At 43.6% G+C, this 19,682-nt stretch overlaps 1 protein-coding gene across 6 annotated transcripts in view; it reads left to right on the top strand.

Moving 5' to 3' along the window:
* Nucleotides 1-19,682, top strand: part of RALGPS1 (Ral GEF with PH domain and SH3 binding motif 1) — a 423,133-nt gene that overhangs the window by 342,336 nt on the left and 61,115 nt on the right. For all 6 annotated transcript variants that reach the window (XM_075579016.1, XM_075579015.1, XM_075579013.1 and 3 more), the window contains one exon: nt 4,322-4,389. In XM_075579016.1, the coding sequence (XP_075435131.1) occupies nt 4,322-4,389 (68 nt within the window). The remainder of the gene's footprint in view (nt 1-4,321; nt 4,390-19,682) is intronic.

The raw sequence follows: 19,682 nt of genomic DNA, 5'->3' as shown, positions 1-19,682 counted from the left end.
TGGCGGGGCAGGAGAGAGTGCAGGAAGGGCGGGAGAGCAGGGGAGAGAGGGAGGGGATGGGAGAGAGGGAGGGGGGAGAAAGAGGGAGGGGGGGGAGCTAGAGGGGTAGAGAGAAGGGGAGGAGGGGGGAGAGAGAGGGGAGGCAGGGAGAAAGCAGGAGGGGGAGAGAGAGCGGGGGGAGGGGGAGAGAGGGGATATATATATTCATCTATATATATTTATATATCTATATATATATATATATATATATATATTTATATATCTATATCCATAGATATATCCATAATTATATCCATAGATATATATATTACTGCAATAGATGCCCCCCGTCCCCGTCCCACTGACACGCCCCCCCACTGACACGCCCCTCGCCGCTCGCAAATTTCCTCTAGCAGGACAGGATTTGTCTCCTGCTTATATGCAGGTGACGTCACTGCTTATGAGCGCCAGCTCGCTCGCTCTGCTCTTCCCTTCACCCTGGACGAGGCTTAAGAGTGTTCTCCACATTGCTTGTTCATAGTACTGAAGTTGAGCCAGTCTGTCTTTGCACATATAAAATATAATTTGATTAGATGGCTAATGGCAACAACATAAGTGCATGTGGTTGTGTTTAACGTAACGTATAAACAGTGTGCTTCAGAGTTCATTCGTGCCATGTTCAAAATGTGCTGTATACTGTACGTCTGCTGTGGTATGTGCACCAAACACTGTGTTTGGAGAGCTTCTAGGGCAGTGGTGCTCAACTCCAGCCCTCAAGACCCTACAACAGATGAGGTTTTCAGGATATCCCTGCTTCTGCACAGGTGGCTCAGTCGAAGAGTTGAGCACCGCTGTTCTATGGAAAGCAAGGGGATGACCCAATTCTAAGTGTACCTAATGCTGACTTCTTATTCTAATACAAAATGTATGACACTCATGGGCCGCTGCTTAACCCTTTGCAATGCGTTGGATGCACCCCTGGCAGGAGGTGTCCTCTTGATAGAAAAGATCTAATCCCCATGTAAATGAATGGAGTATATATCTTGGTGAGCAAGGGAAGAATACTTCTCAGCATATTGAATAGGGGCCGTGGAGTGGGAACACAACCAATGAGACATGTATTCCACATAAAATATGCTCCACACCAAATGGTGCAAAGCCTGTGAAAGGAGCATTCAGCAACCCTCCATAAACTCTACACACATGCTCTGTATCTGGGGCTGGCTTCCCCAAGCACAGTTCAGTGTGCTTCCTTAAACAACTTTTCAATATTTCCACACACTGGTTGCTGTTCACATTTATGCTATCATTTATATATGTGGATACAGCTAGTTTGGTTGTTTTAAAATATTACCTTTTTTGTCCAAAAAACGATCCACTCGTTGAGTTACCAACTACCCAACTCTGCCTTTCACAACACACCATGTAACAGCTGCAACATTTGTGAAGGTGATCAATTCACAGTATTGTTCCATATAAAGGTACATTTCCCCCCCGTCCCCACCCCCCAACATGTCTGATCGAAATGTCTCCTACATTTCCATAGCAACTTAATAGTAAATATTTTATAATGCAGCTTATGATTGCGTTGTAGACTTTAAAACAATGAAATAATTGACGTAGCTTTGTGGTTCTTCTGGGGAAAAATAAATATTCCTTGGTTACAAATTGAGTTTTGCCAGAACAATCTTCCTGTTGGGCATGTTCAGAGAGCGGCATGTAACAAGTAAGGACAAAGACATATGAATTTAGGTTTGTATAAAAAATTGCCATCTGCAATCCAGATAGATTTGTTATGTGACTTCTAAAGCACAGGTACCACATTGCATTCTTCTTAATAGTCTTTATCTAGCTGGAAATGTTTCCGATCTGCTTGCCAGTGGTAGAGGAACAAAGGTTTTTTTTGTTTTATCTCTGCTTTATGTCTACTCTCAGAATTATCAAGTGCTGGTCCCAACTGCAGCTTGGAACAAACACGGTCATCAATCAGTGGAAATGTTTAACTGCTGACGTTGACTACATTACACAATATTCATTTTGAGATTGTCTTTAACATCCTTTAAAGTGCTATATTGCACAGCTGTCTGCAAGCCATTTACAACACATTGCTCCCTAATACCTTGCCGGCAGCACAGCGGTGAAGCAGCAGTGCCACCGCTGATAAGTGGAAGAGTAGGTATCACTATTGTGGAACCTGTCACCCATTAGTTCAGCACTAACATTTCAGTGGTCTGGTTTTTTTGGGTTTTTTTTGTACTTATATTTTTTATTTAGTTTAGACAGGAAAGGACAATACAACATTAGCTTGATTACAGAATGTATAAATCAAATACAGTGGCTCACTGGAACCTATACAAATAGAATGCTTATAGCATGTATCTGAGGTACTTCCTTTCTTATTGGTTTCAGTGGTCTGTTTTACAGGCATCTTATACTTCCTATTATTGGGTTCCAACTTCCCACCTTATACCGCCAGCTACTTACGGTAGTTTTTGTAGTATTTGATAAAAAGAAAGAGGCAATGCTGCTTTAATGTGAACTATGAACATATCCTTGTCCAGGTCATTCCTGCAAAGAGGAGTACATTGTTCACTGTTATAATTCCAGGTTTTTACTGAAAAATAGTGTGGTATGAAGTTCCTTAGCATCATGTTATTGCATTTAGCATATACATTCATCATGTAGCCAACTTGCAATTGTACTAATTCAGCCACCCTCAGTAACTAACCCTCATTTATTCTGGCTTGGCACCATGGCATCCTCCAGAGCTGAAGCACGATGACCCAAAGGTTCCAGAGACACTTAATGGTGAAGTTGACGTTGTTACTTCCTGGTTTTTAAATGGCTGTCCAATAGGACGCTACAACCATTGATGTTCTGGCTTCCTATTGGCCAAAAGATTTTGTTTTTCTTGTAAGGAGATTTCAAACGGGTAACTTCACCGGTAAGTGTCTTGGGAGTCGGGGGGTTCTCGGACCCTAAAAATTGGGGCATTGGGCTCCTGGACACTTGGTTCCCAACCTATAGAAAAAGAAAAATAGGTGCATTCCCTTATAGAAAACAAATACTGTACATATTACCTGCGCTCCTTCCTTTATTCTCCAATTAGCATAAAGGTATTACACACCTCATTGTAAGTCAACAAGTCACCCTCCACTGAAGAGGGCCGTAGGCGAGTGTCCATAGGTGACAGAAGAGATATGTGCAAGTTTTAACATTTCACACTAGGGTATTTGTGCACCCACAGCTCACCTTTATAATAAGGGAACTTTGTTACAGGCTTTGGCCAGCTTTTAATTGCACCAAATCTAAAATAAGCATACTCTTCATTTATTTAACCCCTTCGGGCACTTTCACATACTTTAAAAAGTTTAGTCCATAGGACAATAAGAAATTGCATATATTCAGTTTAGGTAGCTGCTAAACGGAGGTTACCTTGCTGAGGTTGGCAGGCTTGAGTCATGCTTTGATCAAAAGATGCAACCAAATGACTTCTTTGTCACACAGACTTAGGTTCAAAATGTAAACATGTCACTAGTATATTTTAGCCCAATTAGTAGGAACGCAGGAACTGTTCTTTGCATTCCCTTATAGGACTAGAACCAATCAATGGTAGTAACATGCAAAAAATATGGATAATTGAGGCCTTTTCACAAACCTCAGAACCCCTTATGTACAGTATGTTTAAGTCTTTTCTTGAAGTTAGTTTGAAACACGGTGAGCTGAAATGTGGGCAGAGTTGATTTCCTTTATCTACCCTCCTCTGGCGTGGTATCAATAAGAGTTTGAACAGACAATGCTCCCTTTTCTCCTCCTCCCCTAATCCTTGTTGGCTTTCTGACAAGGTGGGCTAGTGGAATAATTCAGAATCTCTTTTGAAAGTGAAATCTTTCTAAACTTCAAAACAAGCAAAAAGGTTTGCTATAAGCATGGTTACCTTTGTTGAAGGAAACTAGTTACATTGTAAGGCTGTTTACAGAATGTCTTTTGTCCGGTAAGAGGGATCCCCCCTCCCCCCTGAAGTACAATACTCGTACGTTTTAATCTTACAGTTTATGTAAAGTACAGTAACTCAAGCTATATTTGGTGCTGATGCACTTTTGTAAAAGCTACTTACTTTTCACACTTTATTCAATGAAAATTTACATTCACGTTCCCGAAAAAGTATGTATTTCTGGATAAATAAATAATGTATGTGCACGTCGCTAATCTCAGTAAATGGCTTTTAATTCAGGCCTCGCCCGATTTCCTCATTAATAGATAAATAACAATCACCTTGTATTTTTCCCCCACTTCATTTGTGTGTGCTGCCACGATTAACCGCGAACGCCCTGTCTTCCAGATTATCACTCAGAATCGAGCCAGGAAACAGCTCCCCTCGCCTTGCCTCTTCTAAAGAAGATCTCGCAGGTACAAACAGACCTTTTTCTTTTGCTTTAACTTCAGTTCAGCATCTATTCATTAGTAGGAATTTCCTTACTAGTTCTGTAGTATCATTGTTACTTGGGGATGTGTAGTAAGATAAACAGTAGTCTGTCTGCGGCTTTAAAATATAAGATACCTTTTTGTGGCATGAGTAGAGGTGTGCAACTCCAGTCCTCAAGGGCCACCAACAGGTCAGGTTTACAGGCTATCCCTGCTTCGGCACAGTTGGTTCAGTCTGCGACAGAGCCACCTGTGCTGTAGCAGGGGTATCCGGCAATCCTGATCTGTTGGTGGCCCTTGAGGACTGGAGTTGCCCTCCCCTGTATTAGAGGGTAGGTGGTAGCAGGACTCGTGACTCCAGTTACCAGCTCATGGTTGGGAACTGAACCTTTCTGCTTCCATAATATGTTGGTGAAACCATATATTGTATCCGTTCCTAAAAATGTGAATATTATATCTCGACTTAAAGGGCATGAAGAATGTAAACGTTGTTAAAAGATTTTTTTTTTTGTATACACTGAAACCAAACTGGGATTTTCTACACCTTTTATAGATTTACTGCACATATGCAGTCAATTTTCTGTAAAACTATCAAACTTTAGGGCATTTAGGAAAAACATTTGTTTGAAAGGACGACAACGCTGTGTTGAGTGTAAATAAAACATAGGAAAACATTTCATTTTTATATTAAATGCTGTATGTGTTTGTAAGGGAATTATTAACAGTGAAGATACGTGGCCTCTTTCTTCTGATAACCTCCAAGGTCCTTTTATGAGCACACACAAACAAGGTCTAGATCAGGGGTGTCCGACTCCAGTCCTCAAGGGCCACCAACAGTTCCTGTTTTAAGGATATCTCTGCTTCAGCACAGGTGGCTCATTCATTGACTGTGCCACCAACTGAGCCACCTGTGCTGAAGCACGGATATCCTTAAAACCTGGTGGTGGCCTTGAGGACTGGAGTTGGCCACTCCTGGTCTAGATCATAAAGATCGTCTCTCCACATGTAAAACTCAAGAGAATGGGATGCAAAGCTATACTACACTGAAATATGTTGAGCATTATTGATTATAGATTAAACTGCATCCTAAAATACTATATGTATGAATCATTTCACCCTCTCCATTGCAATGGAGTCGACATGGTTAGTACAAAATGTCTACATGATGTAATAAAAAAAATCAATGACACCATCCTCAGTTGTTTTAGATATGGTTTCACACAATTTGATACAGATGTTGCCAATGTTGTTGGAACATGTAGTGCTCTGCAGCAGGAAATACACAACGCACGAACGGGAAAGGTGCCCCTAGTTTTGAATCGGCCACTCATGAGAAGTGGGCTGTACTACATCTGTAACTTCGACCGAATTGCAACTTTTTATGGCTGGATGGAAGAGAAAATGACACTTTTAGGTTCTTCTTTATGTTGGAATGCAACATTTTCAATTGTGGTTTACGTTTTTATATTATTAATACGAAAGTGAATTACCAAACTATTTTCACATTGCAAGTGCATAAAGATATCAGGTCATAGTTAATCATGTAGGCTCTGGTGCCAAAACTATATAAAGTAAGAACAGTACTTGGAACTGGAAAACACCACAGTGTGAGATCCAAAAATGTAATGTTTGTAACAATGCCAGTATTACTTTGAATGAGGAGACACAATAAGGTGCTGGAATGTTCGTCCGGAATTTAGAACACAGCTGTTTTGAGCTGTGCTCCATATTTTTATCCATGGAGAAATTATCAAACATGAATCAGGAATTCGATATAATCACGCGAATAAAATCGTAGGATTTTTTTCCAGAAATCTTTATACAAACAAGATTTGCATAAATAGTCATAATTAAAAAATACATTTGGTCAGATGTTCTGTTACCAAAAATAAGAGAAAAAAAATGTAGAATGTGCATTTAAAATAGAAAAGGTAACATGTGTATAAAAAACGATAAAGAAATGAAAGATCGAGGACCGGACCGTTTTTCAGCAGAATATTTTTAATTTATCGTACATCAGGCACCAAACATATTGACACAGTTATACAGTATAATGATCTGATTAAAAACAAACATGTCCTTCGTAGCAATGATTATAGTTCTTCCTTAACCTGGAAGAGATAAAGAATTGCCAAGTTTCTATAGAGCAATATCCTTGTTCAACACAGGCTAGTGGCAAAATGAATGGCAGATAGACTGAAGTTAATCCTACCTAGCATTTTTTCTAAATAAAATAAAAAAAATATGGGTTTCATAAAAGGTAGATATTTGGGGCCAAATATTAGAAAGGTCATAGAAGCAATTTTCCGGTATAACCAAGGGGGAAGGATACTGTAGCACCGGATAACTTAGATTTACAATGGGCCTTCATATTAGGTACAGGATAGAGGCAGATGAAGCATTTTATATGGTAAATTGGGATCACCTTATGACAACTCAAGTTACATTTGGTTTGAAAGATAATTTTATTTCAGTAATCAGAAATATTTACATTTCACCGATTTGCCTCAAAGATGATGAACGGGATAAAGTCAGAAGAGTTTGAATTGGGCCGTGAGACAAGACATGGTTGTCTGCTGTCTCCGCTTCTTTTTCACATTCCATTAGAGCCCTTGGCAATTGCTTTAAAGAAAATTGTACTTGGGAATTAACTTCGGCGAGGAATTTCTATATGCAGATGATATGTTATAATTTGTAGGTAATCTAGTAGTTAATGTGAAGGCGATTATCTATGTAGAGTGCGGTATACAAGAAAAAAACATTATGATGTTAAAATATCTTGGGTCATTTGCAGGCTATGAAGAAAACATACTGTATAAAAATCTGAAATTATGTAGCTCAAAAAAAGAAGCTCATGACTGTTTTCCCATTTTGAGATGTGGGTACCTTAAAAAAAATATTTGGGAGTCACTTTACCAATTAATTTTATATGAATTAAACTATGACCCAATAATAAAGAAAATAAGCGATGACGTACAATGGAAAGACTTTCCCTTATGCTTGAATGGTACAGTTGGCTTGATCAAGATGATCTCCTTAGCTACTTTATCCCATGCACACTTTGCCAATACTTCACATAAGAAAGGTATTAGCAGACTTAATAAATAATTCACTGATTTTATTTGGTTGTCAGAGAGACATAGGGTCGGTTTACACAAATTATATGCGAGTAGGGAAACAGATGGGTTGAGTTTTCATAATATAAATTGGTATACTATAGCGTTCTTGTCAAGACATATTTGACTGTTTTTTGGGGGAAACACACTTTCTCTAATATTAAATTAAAGGAATTTCTGACTAACCCCATATTTGTAGCATACAGTACTTGCCACATGCAAAGGATACAATAGTTACCGAAGAGCTTAAAATGGATCAGCTCATTTACCAGCCCATATTGGCCTGGAGATAAATGAACCAACTACAGAAAGTAGACTGCAAAGTTTCTGGTTTCATCCCGTTTAGGAAATCCATCCTTTCCAGCAGGGGAATATAACATGGAAGCCATTGGGACTGAAAAATATATCCCAAATGTGGGAAGATAAAGAAAAAAAAGTGATGCAATTTGCTAGGTTGCAAGAGGTATACAAGACTCCACATAAGCAATGTTTTGCTGCTTACAGTCCCATCGTTATATTCCGTTTCTAATTAAGCAGAATAGGGATATAGGAACTACAAAAATCCTAACAGGCGCTATAACTGTGGCTAATACCAGTAGATTCTCAGTTATCTAATTTATGAGGCGGTAAGGGTAGTGTAATCCCAAAGGGGATTAGCAAAATTAAATAAACAAATTATAAATGACTGTGTATGAAGCCAAACCCAGACATTAAACATATTTGGGGATTTTTTTTTTTATGTATAACACACACACACACACACACACACACACACACACACTCACTCACTCACTCACTGTGGTCGATTCTAAGACGCACCCTTCATTTAATTTTTTTTTAAAAATGGGAAAAAACACTATATTAAATGTGCAGAAAAAGGGTTTTTACCAGCAGAAAATAGCATACATTTATCCATACAATTACTCACTAAACCACACTATACAGTACAACTTTATGCTCAGCACTACAATAAGGTTCCTGCTCAGCACTATGGGAGCTGCGCTAGGGTTGTCGGCAACGTCATTTCGTCATTCATTAATTTATTTGATACTTAAGTTGTCTTCTGCGATCTTGTTGCGCTTCCTCTGCACCTCCTGCAGTTCCGGTCCTATTAACAGATGCCCGCCAGAGTGCCGAGAGTCGCGGGGGCGGGGGGGGCGTGGTCGGAGCCATAATTGGAGCAGGGTATGACTACCGAGCTGCTGCTGGGCGCTGGAAACCTCCCCGCTGCGGCTGCTCCAGCAGCGCCCCTTTGGTTTTTTTAAACATCGATTCTAAGACGCATCCCAATTTCAGACGTGAAAAAAGGTGCGTCTTGGAATCGAGGAAATACGGTATATACAGTGGTGTGAAAAAGAAAGTACACCCTCTTTGAATTCTATGGTTTTACATATCAGGACATAATAACAATCACCTGTTCCTTAGCAAGTCTAAAAATTAGGTCAATACAACCTCAGATGAACAACACACGACATATTACACCAATCATATCAATTGTAACAGCGCCGGAAGAAGAGATCAGTGTATCTTGAAAGCTCGCACAAATAAAAGCATTTCGTTAGCCACAGAACGGTATCATCTATTCGTTTTTGATTATTAATTTTGGCTAACACGGTACTGATACCTCTACATATATATATATATATATCTCTATATATATATTTATATCTATATATATATATAACGAACAAAAGAAAAAAGCAGCGCCTCTGATAATGGTTAAATAGGTGGATATAATGTAGTATATAAAATAAATTAAATATAAAAAATATATAATAAACCGACTGTGATTAATAATAAGATACACAAATATTAGTGAAATACTAAATGATTCTAGCACATATAATAATCAAACCTATAACCATATAGATAAATGCATAGATATTGCAAATATACAAATTCAAAAGAAAAAAAGAGTGTAAAAAACAGTCCTCAGATTGTCCAATGATGATGTAGGTTCTGGTATGAAGGGTCTCCTGCTGCTCTCAAATGGACAAACCACGTCCACAGGGAATCTATTGGAAAAAAGGGGAGAGAGAGCGCACACCCATAGCGTAAAATAGTAAATTTAATGAGGGGAGGGGGAGAAGGGGGTTAAGAAATGCGCTTACAAAAATGCAATAAAATCAAGCATTGTGTGATATAATCACCACCATCCGGTTTTTCTGCAGTAACTTGGGGCAATCCCGGTCTAGCAGTAGCAGGATCAATATCCCAACATGTGTCCAGGGCAGGCTGTCTTCAATGTAGCCGTGTTAGAGTCCTGGAAAGATGGCTCCTTGTACTTCAAGCCTCTGCAGCAATCGCGCGGATCAATCTGTTCCGGCGCACGGTGATGACGTCAGTGTCAATGCGTCTGACGTGATGACGATGGGGAGCGTCATCACGTCAGACGCATTGACACTGACGTCATCGCCGCGTGCTGGAACAGATTGATCCGCGCGATTGCTGCAGAGGCTTGAAGTACAAGGAGCCATCTTTCCAGGACTCTAACACGGCTACATTGAAGACAGCCTGCCCTGGACACTTGTTGGGATATTGATCCTGCTACTGCTAGACCGGGATTGCCCCAAGTTACTGCAGAAAAAACGGATGGTGGTGATTATATCACACAATGCTTGATTTTGTTGCATTTTTGTAAGCGCATTTCTTAACCCCCTTCTCCCCCTCCCCTCATTAAATTTACTATTTTACGCTATGGGTGTGCGCTCTCTCTCCCCCCCTTTTTTCCAATATATATATATATATATCTATATATATATCCACTGGTGCCGGGTTAATTAACAAGTACAGAAGGTGAATCAGAAAAACATTGCTCACAACTCGCTGAAGAAATTAGATGGGCAGGTATTTCCAATTTGTAGAGTTTATACTGTACATGCTACGCCAGCATTGTACAGTATCCAATGAAATAAGTACATACACAATATCCGGAATCTGTATCAACTGTTCAAATGTCATTAGAGATTGGTATTTTGTATGTTTTATGTGTAACACCTTTACCCCACCCTCTGTGAGATTTGGCTGTTATTAGTGTCTTTCATGCGATGCTGTATATACTTGTGAGGCAACAGGAGGGCTGAGTGCTACGCGATGATGTGAGGAAAGTCAGGACAGGTTTACATTGTACCTTATTTGTTGGCAGCGCCTCCAGTCAGCAAGGATCCTGTGGTGGTAGGATGGTCCATGCTGACACCTTTCCGTATCCGAAGACAGTGATTCACACTTGCGTATGGTTCAATGGTATTTATTGCATTGGTTAGTTGTGGCAGCAGTGTATTCCTTTCTTGCTTACCCTGGAAGATTACGTTAAGGCTTGAGGCCCATCTAATTTCCCTTCTGGGGCTCCTCCTGTATCCTCTTGTCGGACACAGGATAGCTGATGCTCACTCCACAGGGGGAGGAAAGAGAGACATCCACTTTTAGGAGCGTACCAGTTTATATACCCTGGGGTTGGGCTTGTAACCCTGCCCCATAACAGGACAGGTCTGATACTGACAGGTGTCACATCTATACGTGACCCATCCAGTACCTCCCCCAGGCTGACACACACTGGTTGTTGCTAGGCCCGCCCTTGAATACACTACTGCATCCAAGGCTGCAATAGCAACTAGGCCTACAGAGAAATTAACCCTTCTGGTGCCTGACCCTAGCAGGACTTATATTGTTAGAGACCAGAGGAAAAAGATTGTGGCCGGAGGCTATGCTACATATGTAATTTAATTTTACTTTATAAATAAAGACATACAATACTTTATAAATATTTTACACAATTCTCAATGAGAATTTTAAGTCCGTTATACAATGCGTATTATATACTGAAGATAGGTGTTCTGTACAGTAATGCAATCATTTGTTATCCTCCCTAAAGACTAGTAGAATGTTTAATCCGCTCCACAGAAAGATGCATGTGGTTCTCAGGGAATGGGAAGAGGAGATTAAGCAGGACACTGCAAACCACACTCCAGACAGTTTAGCATCAGTCTACCACATTACGTTAAGGGAATATTTAGGAGCGTCCCACACAACTGCCAGTGAACATGTTGCGTCACTGGGAGTAATGTATTCAGTAGTTGGCATTCTTTGTATTGATCTTTAACTGTGACTTGTAACTGCTCCTGGAAGAAATCCTCCTCTGAATGTGTGGAATTTAAATGGTCCTGAGGAAGGGCAAGGCTGCGTATTGCCAATCCCCATGTTTTCTTAGTTTTGAAAGGGTCTCAGCATAATCCCACACAGCTACAGATACAGCACAGACAAGGTAACAACTACCTTTTTTGGTCAAAATTGAGTGTGGCATAAATAAAACGTCCCGCTTTCCAATATTTATATTTCCAAAGCTTTATTGCACAAAACTTGGCTTAGCTGTGATTTATTTTACTATTATTAATTTGCCAACAGGTTTTACTTTGCAACACAGACCACTGTCTCCAAACAGAATCCTTCCTACAATAACTTCCTAAACAGTTTGCTCCTTACCAGGCTTCTTTTAATAAGTGGTTATTCAGCTGCTGAAGTTGTATTTCCGCAGAAGAAGCTGAAGTGCACTGTGGGATAGTGTGTTGCAGCTTCTTCAAAGTGAAGTGCTGCATCTATGAACATTATGGCCGGAGCTGTAATCGCTTGCATGGGTTGGAAAGGCCACATCTGTCTTGTCTTTGTACCAGAAAGCGAATTATTTCTCTAATGGCATTGTACAGCGTAAACATGCACATCCGAGGACAGGGAAAATGTACCCAGTATTAGCACAGGATGTTTCCTTTTAGCCAAATAAGGCATCAACTGGTTTTTAATTCCGATTTTGGGGAATCCAGCTGCCATGATCTGATCATTAAAGAATTCTTCAAATAATGACATATCCAATGTGCCGCTAAATGAATGAAACGGCTGCAGGGAGCCTCGCTCTGTATACTGAATCCATTCATTATTTTTACCGTTAACACTTAAATAGCTAGCCCTCGGGAAGCAGAAAGGCTTACTCTATGGCTGTCAGATTAGCTAGCAATACATTGGGCTGAATAAGTAGCTTAGTGGTAAAAACACTGATTTTGACGGTCTAGTGTCGGCTTCTTGTGCCCTTGAGCAAGTCACTTAATCTCCCTATGCCTCAGACTCCAAACTTAGATTGCAAGCTTTTTGGGCAGTGCCTGCAAAACTCTGCACAGTGCTGTGTACATTGCTAACGCTATATAAGGAAAATATTATTACTGCCGGTCCAGCTGGCGGTACAGGGTTGAATTATCAAGCAACAAAAGTAGCATTCATCCTTGAATTACCCACTGCCTTCTATCTTTAACTAAAGTAAGTATACTAGATGAACTGTAATTCAACCTATCTTTGTGCAGGTTTACATAGAGCGATGAATGGCAGAAACTGAATAAAAATAAATAAATAAATAAAGCATAAACTGTTTTTTTAGTTCTCTGTTCTTGCTGTCAATCAGCAAAGTGTGGGGAGTGTGTTGCAGACAATTCTAGCTGTCTCATTATGTGACATCAGAACCTTACCAGAACCTTGCATGATCCCAGCCAGGGCAGGGGACAGAGCCAAGACAAGTGTCTCAGGAAGTTGGGGCCCAGGTACCACACTGTTGCACCAGGGAAAAGCTGTCGACGGGCCCCACCCCTACACTTTGGTCTTGCCCCAAAAGCCCCACAAAACTTTGGTCATAAAATTGACCAAACATGAAAAAAAAAAATGGGTTGTGTGTACGAAGTGAAACTTCTTTCCATTTTGTCACTCTTACTAGTTGTTCATTCTGGCAAACTTAGAAAAATCTAAATAAAATGTATGTGAGAAAATGCAAAGCAGTTAAGCAGTTTAACTTAAAAGTGTGTGTGTGTGTGTGTGTGTGTGTGTGTGTGTGTGTGTGCGTGCGTGCGTGCGTGCTTGCGTGCGTGTGTGTGTGTGTGTGTGTGTGTGTGTGCGTGTGTGTGTTTGTGTGTGTGTACTACATATACACATATATTATGTTTGTGTGTGTATACTTTCTTTGTGCTTTTTTCGCGCAAGTGAATTAGGTCTGCTGCTGATTCTGTGCATGTGTACTAGGGAAATCTTTGATGTGCAGGATGTGAAGCGCATGCGTAGTAGCGCAGGGGAAGCGCATGCATGGCGTGCGCACGCTGCCCAGATCCCTGCCACCTGCGGTCTTGCACTGTAGAGGAGAGTGAGAGCCTGAGGTCTGATGCGGTAGGGGGGAGCACGTGCATGGCGCGCGCACATGCACTCGCGCACTGTCCGTTTCATTCGCCCAGTACAGACGCAGCTGCAGAGAACTTGTGCCCCGCTTCTGCTGCCCCAGCCTGCACATACGCAGTATGCTACTTCCGTTTCATAGGAAGTCACAAACTCAACCCATTTTACCCTATGGGAATTTCCAATGAGCCACCGTCGGCTAAGAAGTTTCACTTCAAAAACCCTGACAAGTGAGGTGGTGAAAAAGGCCAAAGCATTTATTTTTACAACATCTTAAAACTCGGGTTGGGCAATATACTGGAGTGATGGTAATACTGCGGGCATCTCTCTACAGTACTTACCATTGTTTATTACCGTGGTATTATGGTCCGCCAGCTGCTGGGGTCTGTGTGAGGCTGCAGCTTGTCCCGGAGCTTTCAGTCTCACTCCCCTCCTGGCTGCTTCTCAGAGAGGGGGCAGAGCTAAGGGCTATATGTGACAAAGCTGCAGCATGTAAAGGCTATCAAAGGAATCCAATAGTACGAGAGAACAGCAAAGTTCATAATCCGTGCTACAGAAATGATTAGGATATGTCGGCAAATGTGGATAAACATCATACGATAGTCATTGTTTGCATAGACTCTATAGGACATATTAGATGAACATCAGTGGGTCCGAGTATACTCTTCATGAATCTGACATGTTCCAATGTGCAGGATACATATGGCTACTCAAGGGTTAACAGCACTAAGTGGTAAATGTGATATGGTGCGGAAGAGGACCAGGAAATAGATTGATTTAGTCGCCGCAAATGTCCACACCTCTTACCGTCTGTCTAATACTGTACCTCTAATGTCCTGTTTTGTGAGAGCATGAAATCATCATATCCTTTGTGAGGAATGAACAATATTTTCCAATTCTCTAGCCACACAGTATTTCAAAAACAAGTTTTAGAGAGAGTTGTTACTCACAAGACTCCTCATGTATAAACTCCCCGGCCGTGCTTCCAACGGTAGTGAAGACGGGAAGATCCGGCTGCAAGGCAGGCTCGTGAAAGCGCATGGCTCCGTACATGAGAAAAGAGGCTAGAGAACACTGCTGGTTAAAAAACTTTGTCACCTACAAAATGTCCATGGCAGTGTAAGGCAAACGCTCAAGTTTTTCGGGCCGTCCTGCTCTTCGTCAAAGAGTGACTGCTATACCTATGATGGACAATATTTGTACCTTCACCGGAAGGGACAACCCAGACCTTGACCAACAAAATCCCATCAAGAAAGTGAAAGGATAATGCGATAGAGTTCAGCAACCCCCCCCCCCCCCCCCATGCATACCTAAACCAGATCGTATCTACACCTACTTGTTTAACTATATTATTATGATCGGTCTTTGCTCAGTATAGCATCAAGGCAGTTAATGCCAATTCATTAGTATTTTTTGTTTTGTAACTTTTTATTTGAGTTTTTAGAAGAACAAAAGAAAGGGGATATAGAAATAGAAGGGGGGGGGGGAAGGTACCACAATGTTATCACAGGTATCATAAAATATAACACGCTAAGCGACCACATCACCACACATTACTTAGAATAACCAACTCTGAGAGAAAATCCAACCCTCAATCCACCTTCATTCAGGGTCACATATTCCCCCCAGAGTACCAGGGCTCCCATACGTTTTGAAATGTTCTTGTGTTATGTCTCACATAGGCTGTTAATCTTTCCATGGATTGCAACTCGTTTACGCTCAAGATAATCTCTCTCCTGGAGGGGGGTTGGGACTTTTTCCAGGCCCCTGTGATTGCACGTCTATTCTTTGGTATTTTTAATGTAGGTACGATGTGGTTCAGGTATGCATCTGACGTATCTGCTTTTATTTTCGAAACACCATCTTACATTTCTCTAGTTGTATCTATGGTTGTATTCTAGTACTCCCCATCCCCATATCTCTCTTAACTTGGTTCCCTAACAATGTCTCTCTTAAACCCCTTCCTCCCCCAATGGCTCAAACCCCTTCCTCTCTCACAATGTCTCTCTTAAGCCACCTCCTCCCTCACAATCTCTCTCTTAAACCCTTCCTCCCCCAATGTCTCTTAAAGCCCTGGTCCCTCACGATGTCTCACTTAAACCCCTTCCTCCCCCAGTGTCCCTTAAACCCCCTCCTCCCACAGAATGTCTTAAATCCCTTCCTCCCTGCAATTTCTATCTTAAACCCCCTCCCTCACAATGTCGCTCTTAAATCCCTCCCACCCCCAATTTCTCTTTTATCCCTGTGCACCTCAACAATATCTCTTAAACGCCTTCATCCCCCCCAATGCCTCTCAACCCCTTCCTCTCCCAATGTCTCTTCTAACCCCTTCCTTCCCAATGTCTGTCTTAAACTCATTCCTCCCTCCAATGTCTTACACCCCTTCTCTCCCCCCCCCCTCTCCCAACTTTCAGCCAATTCTACCCGACCAGATCCCCTCCAGTAAAAAATGGGCCAACCCATTCAATCGCGGCAAGGTCCCCCACTCGCATTCCAAGTGCTGTGACAAACATAACATTTATAGGACTATATCTATCTCTCTATATAAACACAACATTTGACATACAGTAACACATATTAATACCCTGATTACTTTGCTGACACCAAAAATAACTTGGGACAATGGGTGGAAGTTTACTTCACAAAAAATGTGTGAATTTCAAAAATCTACTATATATTTTCGAAAGCACTGTATGTCTGCGTCCCAAGGGCCAATCGCATAGCACCTTTGGCCTGTCACTCCTGCTCAGGCCATGCCCGCCCCCGCACTCCTCTCATTGGCCTGCGTCCAACACCAATGCCACACTGTCCCACCCCTCACTGACTCTCATTGGCCTGCGTCCAACACCAATGCCACACTGTCCCACCCCTCACTGAGCTACCACTGCTACACTCTCCCACCCCTCACTGAGCTTTGGGACGGCCACGCTTCACAGCTCTCAAACCACAAAACACTCACCGTCTGCTAACACAGAACTGCAGAATCAGGTACAGAATCCCCCCCCCCCCCCCCCCCGGTCCACGCCACACATCTCCCGCCGATCACAGACATTCACACAACACCAAACACTGCACAGTGCCTCTTCAACGACCCCCCCCCCCCCCGGTCCACTCCAGAGATCTCCCGGCAAACACCATCGGCACCAGCCCGCAGGGTCCTCCTCCGGAGGACACCGCACGCCACACATCTCCCTCCCGCTACCGCAGACCCTTACACGCCACACATCTCCCTCCCGCTACCGCAGACCCTTACACGGCACAGATCTCCCGCCAAACACCATCGGCACCAGCCCGCAGGGTCCTCCTCCGGAGGACACCGCACGCCACACATCTCCCTCCCGCTACCGCAGACCCTTACACGGCACATATCTCCCACCAAACACGATTGGCACCGGCCCGCAGGGTCCTCCTCCGGAGGACACCGCACATCTCCCTCCCGCTTCCGCAGACCCTCTATGGGCCGCGGCCTACCGGCCCACACGCTCCTCCTCCTGAGGACACCGCACGCCACACATCCCCCTCCCACTAACGCAGACCCTCTACGGGCCGCGGCCTACCGGCCCACACGCTCCTCCTCCTGGGGACACCGCACGCCACACATCCCCCTCCCGCTAACGCAGACACTCTACGGGCCGCGGCCCGGCCCGCACGGAGCTCCTCCGAAGCCCACCGCACGCCACAGATCTCCCGCCAAACACCATCGGCACCGGCCCACACGCGCGGGCGTCGGGGGGGGGGGAGCGCGAGTCACGGGGGACCAAGCGGGCGTCGGGGGAGCGCGTGTCACAGGGAGGGACAGTGTGTGTGTGTGGGGGGGGGGACAGTGTGTATGTGGGGGGGACAGTGTGTATGTGGGGGGGACAGTGTGGGGGGGGGGACAGTGTGGGGGATGGACAGTGTGTGTGTGGGGGGGGGGGGGACAGTGTGTGTGTGTGGGGGGGGACAGTGTGTGTGGGGGGGGGTGGACAGTGTGTGTGTGGGGGGACGACTGTGTGTGTGTGGGGGGGACAGTGTGTGTGTGGGGAGGGACAGTGTGTGTGTGTGTGTGTGGGGGGGGACAGTGTGTGTGTGGGGGGGGACAGTGTGTGTGTGTGTGTGGGGGGGGCAGTGTGTGTGTGGGGGAGGGGGGCAGTGTGTGTGGGGGAGGGGGGACAGTGTGTGGGGGAGGGGGGACAGTGTGTGTGTGGGGGGGACGGACAGTGTGTGTGTGTGTGGGGGGGGGACAGTGTGTGTGTGGGGGGGACAGTGTGTGGGGGGGGTGGACAGTGTGTGGGGGGGGGTGGACACTGTGTGTGTGGGGGGGTGGACAGTGTGTGTGTGGGGGGGGTGGACAGTGTGTGTGTGGGGGGGGTGGACAGTGTGTGTGTGGGGGGGGTGGACAGTGTGTGGGGGGGGGGTGGACAGTGTGTGTGTGGGGGGGGGGGACTGTGTGTGTGTGGGGGGGACAGTGTGTGTGTGGGGGGGGACAGTGTGAGTGTGTGGGGGGGGACAGTGTGTGTGTGGGGGGGGACAGTGTGTGTGTGTGTGGGGGGGGGGTACAGTGTGTGTGTGTGTGTGGGGGGGGGCAGTGTGTGTGTGGGGGAGGGGGTCAGTGTGTGAGGGGGGGGACAGTGTGTGTGTGTGTGGGGGGGGGGGGGGGGACAGTGTGTGTGTGGGGGGACGACGACAGTGTGACTCCCAGGCAACGCCGGGTCTCTCAGCTAGTATATATATATATATATATATATACATACATACATACATATACACAGTGGTCGACAAATCACCAAAAAATCTACTCGCCGCACAAAAAAAATCTACTCGCCACCTAGTACCAAACGTGTGCTGCTTGGGCCAATAGGAGCTCGCCACGATGTTAAATCCACTCGCCCGGGGCGAGCAAATGTATAGGTTTGTCGAACACTGCATATACATATACATATACATATATACTTATACATATATATATATATATATATATATATATATACATATATATATATATATATATATATATATATATATATATATATATATATATATATATATACCCTCCCTGACTGTCATCTGTTGCCTCAACTAATAGCATGCAAGCCACAAGCACTCGCCATGGCAACCTCAGAACAAACGCATTCTGCCCAGTTAGTGTCCTAGCCATGGCTAGTAAATGAACAAATAAAAGGGAGGTGTTTGGGGAGGCAGCCGGCTGAGTCAAGACGCCCCTTTTTGCTTAAGGATTGGGGTTACCATTCCAAAACCAAATACAAAACCCTCAAGGTTTTTAGAGCCGGATCCAGACCAAGCCAAGTGCCCATCGGTAATTGTTTCTGGCCATATCTTTTTTAATGATTAAGTAGAGTAAAGGAGTACTTCAGTATTAGGCGATACCTTTTTTATTTGGACTAACAATCGATATTGTAAGACAAGCTTTCAAGAGTTCTCTCTTCCTCTGGTCAAGCAAGTTTCCACTGTCACAACTGGACTAACATGACTATTTCTACTTGTACTATTTTAAGATTTTCACTTTTTATCACAACCAGAACAAAAATGCCAAGCCCCAAAAAATTGGAACCAGAACCACGTCCAAGACCCACAACTTTTTTAGAATCAAAACGCAAGTGAAAGTGGCCACCCTTACTCGATGGTAAAGGGTGGAACCGTAAGTGTCTGTATATCAACGTAGAGAAAGCTGTTTAGAGTCACTGCTCTGTTTTTTGGAGCAGAGCTGCGGCATATATAAGAACAGTTAATTATGTCTGCTCCAGTGTGTTAGACTTACTCCACTTAAGATATGGAGGATTTGGGGTTGGGAGTGGGGGCGCAAAAAAGGGTGATGCAGAGCGAGACAGTGATGCATCTCATTATAGTCTTTGCACCATGTAACTCTTCCCCAACTCCACACCGTAGATGTGGGGTGACAATACCCTGGTTTTGCTCCAAAATTGGCTTGATACATAGAGCCCCTTAGTGTGACATTTTATATTG

This window comes from Ascaphus truei, chromosome 21 (assembly GCF_040206685.1).
Source record: "Ascaphus truei isolate aAscTru1 chromosome 21, aAscTru1.hap1, whole genome shotgun sequence".
Lineage (NCBI taxonomy): Eukaryota > Metazoa > Chordata > Amphibia > Anura > Ascaphidae > Ascaphus > Ascaphus truei.
The sequence above is the reverse complement of the archived record's forward strand: the minus strand, read 5'-3'. Positions and strand labels throughout refer to the sequence as shown.